The 10,484-nt window shown below is 48.9% G+C and overlaps 1 protein-coding gene across 1 annotated transcript in view; it reads left to right on the top strand.

Annotated features, from left to right (window-relative positions):
* The window catches only part of WNT3A (Wnt family member 3A), an 83,851-nt gene extending 74,748 nt beyond the window's left edge, over nt 1-9,103 (top strand). The window contains exons 3-4 of the mRNA XM_018558654.1: nt 6,756-7,021; nt 8,092-9,103. Coding sequence (XP_018414156.1) covers nt 6,756-7,021; nt 8,092-8,571 — 746 coding nt within the window. The 3' untranslated portion in view covers nt 8,572-9,103. The remainder of the gene's footprint in view (nt 1-6,755; nt 7,022-8,091) is intronic.
* Nucleotides 9,104-10,484: the final 1,381 nt, after the last annotated feature.

Below are 10,484 nucleotides of genomic sequence, written 5' to 3'. Positions count from 1 at the left end.
CGACCCCCGACCTGAGGAAGAGGAATTGTTGCCGTTTAGGATGTGTCAGGGGGTCTCTCCCTTTGGATAGAATTTCGTGTTCCTCCTTTTTGGCGCTCACACCAGTATATCATTAACTGGCTCTGTAAAAGGAGATGACGGGGGACCTTGGGCCGCACCTCGCTGGGGGGTAATGCTCCGAGCACAATATCTGGCAGGCCATGAGACTAAGCTCCAGAGGAAAGTGAAAATGCCGCGCACCATTCACACGCTCTTTGGATTGTTTCATGAAACCATTTCAATGGGGATTTCCCTTTTGCCCGTCTCCGAGGGCCCTCCGACGCATACCTCTGGGTTGCTATGACTTAGTAGGTCCCGGCTAATCAGCGGCCGAGGGGCGAATTTCATATAAAATATTTGGGCCTATTGTGGGTGTAATGCGGCGTGACAGCGCCGAGACAAAGGGAGATTCTATTACCCAGCAGGTAATAAGAACCATTTTGCTTTACCGGGGGAGGGGTGACGGGGATTGTCACTTGGGATCAGGCCACTGGGATACAGCCGCGCATTCCATCCTCAGGTGGGCTCGGCCGGGCTCCATTGTCACCAACATTTGTTTTTTTTCTTACTCCCAATTTTCGCTTGTCCTCGGTTGCAGGCGACCTCTCTCTTACCCCAAATCCTCTTCGGGGCTTATTGGATTTTTTATATTTTTATTTTTGGGGGCAGGAGTCCTGGCTGTGACCTCCCTTACCCCAAATCCACTTCGGGATTTATTACATTAAATTTTATTTTTATTTTTTTTATTTTGGGGAAGGATGCCTCGTAACCTGTGAAAAAAAAAATAAAACCCTTGTCCTCGGATGCGGACCTCTCTCTTACCCCAAATCCTCTTCGGGATTTATTGGCTTTTTACATTTTTTTTAATTTTGGGGGCAGGAGTCCTGGCTGTGACCTCTCTTACCCCAAATCCACTTCGGGATTTATTACATTAAATAATTTTTTATTTTGGGGAAGGATGCCTTGTAACCTGTGAAAAAAAAACCCTTTGTCCTCGGTTGCGGACCTCTCTCTTACCCCTAATCCTCTTCGGGACTTATTGGATTTTTTTTTTTTTTAATTTTGAGTCCTTTCTGTAACCTGTAAATAAATAAAAAATGTTTAAAAAAATTTAATTTTGGGGAAGGATGCCTCGTAACCTGTGAAAAAAAAAAAAAAAAAAAACAGCTTGTCCTTGATTCCAGAGCTCTCTCTTACCCCTAATCCTCTTGGGGACGTATTTTGGGGCAGGATGCCCTGCTGTAACCTCTCTTACCCCTAATGCTCTTGGGGACGTATTTTGGGGCAGGATGCCCTGCTGTAACCTCTCTTACCCCTAATGCTCTTGGGGACGTATTTTGGGGCAGGATGCCCTGCTGTAACCTCTCTTACCCCTAATCCACTTTGGGATTTATTACATTAAATAATTTTTTATTTTGGGGAAGGATGCCTCGTAACCTGTGAAAAAAAAGGTCCTCGGTTGCAGAACTCTCTCTTACCCCTAAGCCTCTTCGGGAATTATCAGATTTTTTTAATTTTTTTTATTTTGAGTCTTTGCTGTAACCTTGTAAATAAATATTTTTTTTTTTTTTTAATTTTGGGGAAGGATGCCTCGTAACCTGTGAAAAAAAAAATAAAACCCTTGTCCTCGGATGCGGACCTCTCTCTTACCCCAAATCCTCTTCGGGATTTATTGGCTTTTTACATTTTTTTTAATTTTGGGGGCAGGAGTCCTGGCTGTGACCTCTCTTACCCCAAATCCACTTCAAGATTTATTACAGTAAATTACTTTTTTATTTTTTTTTATTTTGGAGAAGGATGCCTTGTAACCTGTGAAAAAAACAAAAAAAAAAACAGCTTGTCCTTGATTCCAGAGCTCTCTCTTACCCTTAAATCCTTTTCGGGACCTATTGGATTTTTTTATTTTTTATTTTGGGGGAAGGAGGACTTGCTGTAACCTGTAAATAAAAAAAAAATGTTTATGTTCAGGATTCAGACCTCTCTTACCCCAAATCCACTTATGGATTTATTACATCGTTCATTGCACTAATTATCAAATTGCACTAATTACCTTTACCGTTGAGTGATAACATTTCCTCTGTTTTTTTTGTTTGTTTTTTTTGTTGTTGTTATTTGATGACATTTTAATACTATTGGGAAGAAAGATCGCCCCCATCACAGGAAGCTGCATTGGCGAGACGTTGCAGATGAGTGTTGCAGCGCATACTTTATGTGTTATTGGGTTGCTATATATAGTTCCACTTTAAGATATATCTAAAGCCGCAACTTTCTATTTGTATTTGGAGAGATTTTCCTTCACTTCCTGTTAGGGATGCACCGAAACCACAACCGATATTTCGGTATCGAGTACTGATATTTTGTTTCCATTGCTCGCCGATACCGCATACCGATTAGACTTGTGCGCCGTCAAAAAATTTGTTCAGTTTCGGAATATCCGTTATTTCGTATTTCGTAATTCGTATCCGAAACTCAATTCGGATTCGTACGAAATACGGATTTTCGTTAGTTTCGGCACATTTTCGTAACTTTACGAACATTCGTTATGATGAAGTTAAAAAGCAGAAATACCTTTGTTAATATTGGAGTCGATGTGGTAGTTGTTTTTTTATCCGAAATACGAATTCCCGTTAACGGATTCCGGATCCGAATTTCGTATTTCGGATAAAAAAAACTACCATCAACTCCAATATAAATGTACTTTGCTTTTTACCTTCAATAATATAACGAATGTTCGTAACGGAACGAAAATACGTCAACGGAATTTCGTATTTCCTGCCTGTGTATTGTAATGCATCAGCAGCAGCGGATCCGTATTTCGGATTAAAAAAAAATCTTGTCATGTTGTTCAACCTCATTTACAGGGGTTCCCGTTTCAAAGAAATTCGAACGAATCGTTAACGGAATTTCGTATTTCGGATATAATTCGGAAACTGCAATTCGGATTTCGGATGCTTCCGAATTTACGAATTTCAGGAAAATTCGTACGAATTTCGATTCGTAACGAAACGAATCGCACATGTCTAATACCGATACCGGAAGTCCCATTAAGGCCCCATTCACACTGCGCGATTCGCAAATCGCGCGTTTGTCGCGCGATTTGCATTTTGCGCGATATCGCGCAAATGCTTGCATTGAGCAAGCTTGAATCGCGGCTAAATCCGCTCCAAAAAGGGTCCTGCTGTAGCGACGCACGACCCGCGACAGCAGGACCCTTTGCCCCATTGAGAAGCATTGGAGAGCGATATCGCGCGGTAAATTGCCGCGATATCGCTGGAATTACCGCGCGATAAATCGCTAAGTGTGAACGGGGCCTAAGGAAGCCAGGCGGTGTGTAATGACTCGCCACCCGGCTTCCCGATTAGCAGGGAAGCCATCACCAAGTGACGAGGGAGCATGGAGCCGGCTTTCTGGCCAATCAGGAAGCCGGGCGCCGTGTAATGACGCGTCGCCCAGCTTCCCGATTGGTCGAGAAGCTGGACAATCAAGGAGCCGGGCAATGTGTCATTACACGGCGCCTGGCTTCCTGATTGGCCCGGAAGCCGCCCCCTGTGCTCCCTCGTCAATCAGGTGACGAAGGAGGATAAAGCCGGCTTTCTGGCCAATAAGAAAGCCGGGGGGGGGCATGAAACGCTGTTCGGCTTCCTGATTGGCCGGAAAGCCAACTCCATGCTCCCTCGTCACCAAGTGATGAGGGATATCTGTAAAAAAATAAGTCAAGGCAATGAGGGAGCATAGAGCCAATCAGGAAGCCCGGTAGCGTGTGATGACTCGCTGCCCGGCTTCTTGACTTCCCGGAAGTATCGGGCTAGGCATCGGAGCATTTTGGTAACTACGAGTACTCGCCCAAATACTCGGCATCGGTACCGATACTAGTATCGGTGCATCCCTACTTCCTGTCCCGTAGACACAACAGGAACTGACATGAAATCCTATTATAAGAGAATGGAAAGGTTAGAAAATGTCATTAACCCCTTCACGACCCATGAGGGGATAATCCCGTCATGAAGTCTGAAGGGTTTTAAAATGAATATTAAATAAAATAAATGTAAAAATAATAATAAAAACATTTTTAAAGTCCCCGCCCCCGCGAGCGCGTGCGTCGTCACGTAAACATGCGTCGGGTGCGCCTACGTACGAAAACGACGATCGCGCTACACATGTTGGGTATCGCCGCGCACGCCGGAGTTAGAGCAATCATTCTGGTGCCAGTATTTACACGAATCTTTAACCTGATGACTCGTGGGGGGCTTTTAAAGCTTCATCTATGGCATTTTGGGGGTACTGAATTCTGTCGCAGTTTCACGAACGCACACAATTTATAACCCGGGCATGTCGGGTATCTATTTACTCGTCGTAACCTCATCTTTTATATTTTACCCCCAGAAATGGTTTTATATAGTGTTTCCGGGTATTAAACTTAACTTAAGTGCATTTTTCTCTACATTTTTGGGTTTGATAATAAGTTGCGCTAATGTCGTGCGACCTAAAAATTCGCAACTGCCGCCATTTTATTCTACAGGGTCTCGGCTTTCAGAAAACATATCATCTTTGGGGGGTTTAAAGTCATTTTCAGGCCTAAAATGTGGATTATATCATCGATGCAAAAAATGAAGAAAAAAAAAAGGTCCTTAAGGGGTTAACATGCTGATGGAACATTAACCTTCAGCTTTCAAAAACAGGGCCGTGCTGTGCGGCGGAGCTGTGTAAATCTCGGGACTGGATGGACGGGCTAATAAATCCTTTGGTAGCTAAATCAGCTCCGATACTAGTGTTTTAGCTGCTTGCCTGGAGCTGTGACGTCACAAGGGGGGTGCGGGGGGTGCCCCCGGGTGACACCGTTGGAGGGGTGACACCAAAATTACTGACAGTCATTTTGGTGTCACCCCCCCCTCTGAAAAGTCAGGCACTCGGTCAAGGACCGAGAGCCTGACAGCTGCTCGAGAGAGAGAGGAGGAGACCCGGCGGCATACCTCATCCCGCCAGGTGGTGCCCCCTCCTCCTCTCTGCCGGCGTCCATCACCAAGATGGCTGCCGGCAGGTAACAGCGGTACCGCGCGTGACGTCATCGCGCGCAAGCGTGATGACGTCACACGCGTACGCAATCACATCACACGGTACCCGCACCGGGTGTCGCCCCGCATCGGGCCTGGAGTTCAGCTTTCTAGACCTTGGCACTCCAGCTGTGCTGAAACTACAGATCCCATCATGCTTCTGCCTCTGGGAGTCATGCCTGTGGCTGCCGGAGTCTTGCAGTGCCTCATGGGACTTGTAGTTCCGCAGCAGCTGGAGTGTGCTTGGCCTTCCACTCTGTCCATTGGATGCAATGCTGCCGCGTAGCTCAGCTCTTGCCCCGGGGTGCCCCTTTAGCCCGCTGCACCCTGAGCCCCCTCCTTCCCCCCATTTTCTGGCCGCGTGCCCCTTTTTCGGGAGTCGGCGTTCTTCCCTCCAGCGGTTGTGTTATCGGTGGATCTGCGCCCCGGATTAAGTGTGTTACACAGTTTGTGTTCTCCTTGGCTGCGGCCCGAAACGCGGCACACACCCTTTCAGTGCCGGAGTCTCCCCCCCTCCCCTTCTTATCAACATGATCATTAAATGATTAAATTAAACATTTCTCTCTGTGCTTCTCTATACAATGCAGGCAGTTCATGGCTGGGGGGGGGAGGCACCCTGCAAGTAATGGGCTGGATCTTGGGAGGAGTTATGCAAATATCAAGATGCCTTGATGGGTGGCTGTCAGTCTGGAGGAGTGGGCGTTCCAAGGCAGGATGTATTTGCATGCAGTGATCAGTCTGCTGCAGGCAGGAGGAAGCATGTCCTCAGTCTCCCCTCCCCCAGTGATCAGTCTGCTGCAGGCAGGAGGAAGCATGTCTTCAGTCTCCCCTCCCCCAGTGATCAGTCTGCTTCAGGCAGGAGGAAGCATTTCCTCAGTCTCCCCGCCCCCAGTGATCAGACTGCTGCAGGCAGGAGGAAGCATGTCCTCAGCCCCCCCTCCCCCAGTGATCAGTCTGCTGCAGGCAGGAGGAAGCATGTCCTCAGTCCCCCCTCCCCCAGTGATCAGTCTGCTGCAGGCAGGAGGAAGCATTTTCTCAGTCTCCCCTCCCCCAGTGATCAGTCTTTTGCAGGCAGGAGGAAGCATGTCCTCAGTCTCCCCTCCCCCAGTGATCAGACTGCTGCAGGCAGGAGGAAGCATTTCCTCAGTCCCCCCTCCCCCCAAGTGATCAGACTGCAACATTGTAACGTTGTAGCAAGTAACAAGGTGAGAGGCTGCAGTCAGAGGCTGATCTGTGTCAGAACTGCACAGGCAGCAGGGTTGACATGATTGTGTCATCTCTGTGCCAGCATGTCAGTCCAGGAAGTAGATGGTGACACTGGGTGATGCCTGAACAGAGATGGCTCCGTCCTTCTGGAGAGAAAAGCAGATGAATGCATTGTAGGGGGAGTCATGTGATCTCTGTGGGAGGTAGTTAATGCCTGTAAGTGTTACACTGTTGCACATTGCTTGTCATGGAGGTAAAAGGAACCGAATACTGAATGAGCGATGATTGGCTGCATAGTAATGCTGAATGGTGCTGTATGGTGATGATGGCGGCTGTTACGTAATAATGATATCGATCACGTTCCCCGGGCCGGGCGCGCCCACAAACGTGTCACTTCCTGCGAGTTTTCTTTCCCGGTCGCTCAGGAATCTAACTCCTACCATTTGTCTCTCTCTGCAGCCACCCGGGAGTCGGCCTTCGTTCACGCCATCGCCTCGGCCGGGGTGGCCTTTGCCGTCACCCGGGCCTGCGCGGAGGGCACGGCCACCATCTGCGGCTGCGACAACCATCACAAGGGCCCCCCGGGGGAAGGCTGGAAGTGGGGGGGCTGCAGCGAAGACATGGATTTCGGCAGCATGGTGTCCCGGGAATTCGCCGACGCCCGCGAGAACAGACCGGACGCCCGATCCGCCATGAACAGGCACAACAACGAGGCCGGGAGGACGGTAAGATACCCGGCATGGTGATAACGTTGTGGTCTTTAAAGAGCCCCCGTGCCCTGATGCAAGCAGTGGGAGGAGTTATGCAAATATCAAAATGCCTTGATGAGCGGGTGTCGGTCTGAAGGAGAGGGCATTCCTGGGCAGGTGTTCTATCAAATCAGGAAGCCCGGCGGCATGTAATGACGCGCCGCCCGGTTACCTGTTTGACCTGGAAGCCGGCTTCATGCTCCCTCGCCACCTCATGACAATGGAGCAGGGAGCCGGCTTCCCAGCCAGTCAGGAAGCTGGGTACCACGTCATTACACAGCGCCTGGCTTCCTGATTGGCCAGAGAGCCGGCTCCATGCTTCTCGTCACAATATCGTTTTTTCTTTATCAAGTACGAGTTCCGATATTTTTTTCCCGGTACTCACCGATACCAAATACCGATACCAGAAGTTCCATTAAGGAAGCCAGGCGGTGTGTAAAGACTCGCCACCCGGCTTCCCGATAAGCGGGGAAGCCATCTCCATGCTCCCTTGTCACCAGGTGACAAGGGAGCATGGAGCCGGCTTTCTTGGCGATCAGGTAGCCAGGGGGTGGGTAATGACTTGCCCCCTGGCTTCCTGGTTGGCCAGCTTCTCAACTACTCTCATTACACAGCGCCCAGCTTCCCGATTGGCTGGGAAGCTGGCTCCCTGCTCACTGGTGACAGTCGTTTTGGTGTCACTCCCTCTAAAATGTCGGGCACTTGGTCATGGACCGAGAGCCCGACAGTGTCAGGAGAGAGGAGGGGACCCGGCGGCATACCTCATCCCGCCGGATGAACGTCCCCTCCTCTCTCACAGTGATGGACGCCGGCAGGCATCAATTAGATGGCCGTGGATGCGTGATGACGTTACGGTAAGGTGTCACCTGGTCTCCATTCCAGGTAACACCCGGCCTTGGGTCGCCCCTGCTTCTAGGGGTTCAACACCTTCCATACTCTGAAAAACAAAAAGTTTTGGCTTTAGATACACTTTAACCAAATGTTTTTGTTTCATGTTACTGGCTAAACCTTGAGATTATTTATATATTTGTTCTTTTCTTTTGTAGTCCATCACTGACCACAGACACCTGAAATGTAAATGCCACGGCCTGTCCGGAAGCTGCGAGGTGAAGACCTGCTGGTGGTCGCAGCCAGACTTCAGACTGATCGGCGACTATCTCAAGGACAAGTACGACAGTGCTTCCGAAATGGTGGTGGAGAAGCACCGGGAATCCCGCGGTTGGGTGGAGACCCTGAGGCCGAAATATACTTTTTTCAAGCCGCCCACGGAGCGGGACCTCATCTACTACGAGAGCTCCCCCAACTTTTGCGAACCCAACCCAGACACCGGATCGTTCGGAACCCGAGACAGGATATGCAACGTGACCTCTCACGGGATTGATGGGTGCGACCTGTTGTGCTGCGGACGAGGGCACAACACGAGGACTGAGAAAAGGAAAGAGAAGTGCCACTGCATCTTCCACTGGTGCTGCTACGTCAGCTGCCAGGAGTGCGTGAGGGTGTACGATGTCCATACGTGCAAATAAGCAGCCATTCGCGTGGCAAGACTTTTACCTTCCAAAACACAAACTTGAGTCTGGTTTTTCCAGGCTTCGGCTCAGTGAGTCCTTTTTCGATATTACAAAAAAAACTTGAGACCGCTTGACTAGTAAAAAGTCTAACGGCGTCTTGGAAATCCCAAGGTTCTCCTTGAAAGTAGCCTTCTACTTAGTCTGAAATTTCTTGAAGCAACCCCGCTGTTACCCCACCGTCGGTTGGATGGGCCAATTTTTGTAGCCAGACGTGATTCTGGCGAAAAGAACAACTTTTCACACTTCGCTGTTAAGGTTCCACTGCTGATGTCTGAAATGTTTTGAATTATGCTTCACCTGCTCAAAAAGTGAATCATTGATACAACATTCCAAGTCAATTGTTTTTCCAATTGACGGAAAAAAAATGCCGATGCCTTTCTTGTAGGTTGATCTAGATATAGCCATTCATTTCAACACATCTGTAGCGATTATATAGAGTCGAGTCATGGCTTAACATTGCGTAAAATTTTAGCAAATGGCCCACCAGTCCCTCACATTTTCAGCACCATCCTAATTTTTGTTAGGTAGCTTGGTTAAGGCAAGTGGTCAGAGCTAAATACACAGAGTGGCCAGATTATTATATACACTGAGTGGCCGGATTATTATATACACTGAGTGGCCGGATTATTATATACACCGAGTGGCCGGATTATTATATACACTGAGTGGCCGGATTATTATGACCACCTGACGTTTGTAGGCAAATGAGCTATAATTTGGCGCTGAAGTTGCTAGAGGGCCAGACCATTATAAATAGGGAAGCGGGTTGGTTACCACGACAGTAGAAGTGATTTGTTTCTGAAGATTCGGGGAAACAACGCGATGTAACAGCCTTTGAACGTGGGATGATTGTTGGCGCTCAGAGCCATGGAGCGAGTATCAGCAAAACAGCAGAATTCGTTACATGTTCAAGAGCAGCTGTTGTTAAAGTGTTTAAAGACCGGACTGTCAGCCGAAAATCTGGGTCTGAACGTGCGAATTGTGGCCGTCAGCGACTAGTCAATGTTAGGGCAGAACGGGGGAGGGGCAAGACTGGTACAAGACAACAGAAGGGCAACAGCGCCGTGTCAGATTCCTCGCATCACCTTTCATCATCTCGTGGAGTCACGAGGCGGCCCAACGAAGTACCGATGGGGTGGTCATAATAATCTGGCAACTCAGTGTATAGTCGAGTCATGGCTTAACAGTGCCTAGTCAGTCATGGCCCACCAGTCCCTCACATTTTTAGCACCATCCTAATTTTTGCTAGGTAGCTTGATTAAGGCAAGTGGTCAGAGCTAAATATGGTGTAACAGGTTGGTTGTATGAGTGGGACTAGCCAACGATAGGAACATTTTCTAAGACAGACCACATAGCAGTTTTATTAAAGGACAACTATGGGGTCAGGGCTTTTCCCCATAGTTCTCCTTAGGGTAACGGGAGGACACAAACTAGCGTCCTCCCATCACCCTAGGCTCAGTATATAGGGAGCTACAGCTCGCGGTATACTGAGACGCCGCAGCTGAAGCGGATCCCGACAATTATGTCTGGATCCGCCCAGCTGCGTGACTGACAGTTGGCTTTGCCTATCTAGATCCAGAGCCAGCTGTACCCGCCCCCTCCCCCGTCCGTTCCGGCAGTCAGCGCTGGGGGATCGGAGGGGGGAGGGGGGAATCCAGCCCCTCCCCTGTCACAGCAGAGAGTCGTGACAGGATCGAGAAGTGAGCGAACGTCGGTATGTGTTCGCTCACCTCCCGATCTACTGAGCCGACCTGTGACTGTCTCATTGTCACAGGTCGGCTAGAACTATGAGGTGAGGGAAAAGCATTCACCTCATAGTTCTCCTTTAAGGATGACTCGGCACAGTTTTACTGAACAGGATTCCTAGT

The sequence above is a fragment of the Nanorana parkeri genome, unplaced genomic scaffold (genome assembly GCF_000935625.1).
Source record: "Nanorana parkeri isolate BGI_ZX_2015 unplaced genomic scaffold, ASM93562v1 scaffold351, whole genome shotgun sequence".
In the NCBI taxonomy this organism is placed as follows: Eukaryota; Metazoa; Chordata; class Amphibia; order Anura; family Dicroglossidae; genus Nanorana; species Nanorana parkeri.
Note: the sequence above shows the minus strand (reverse complement) of the source record. Positions and strands in the feature narration are given on the sequence as shown.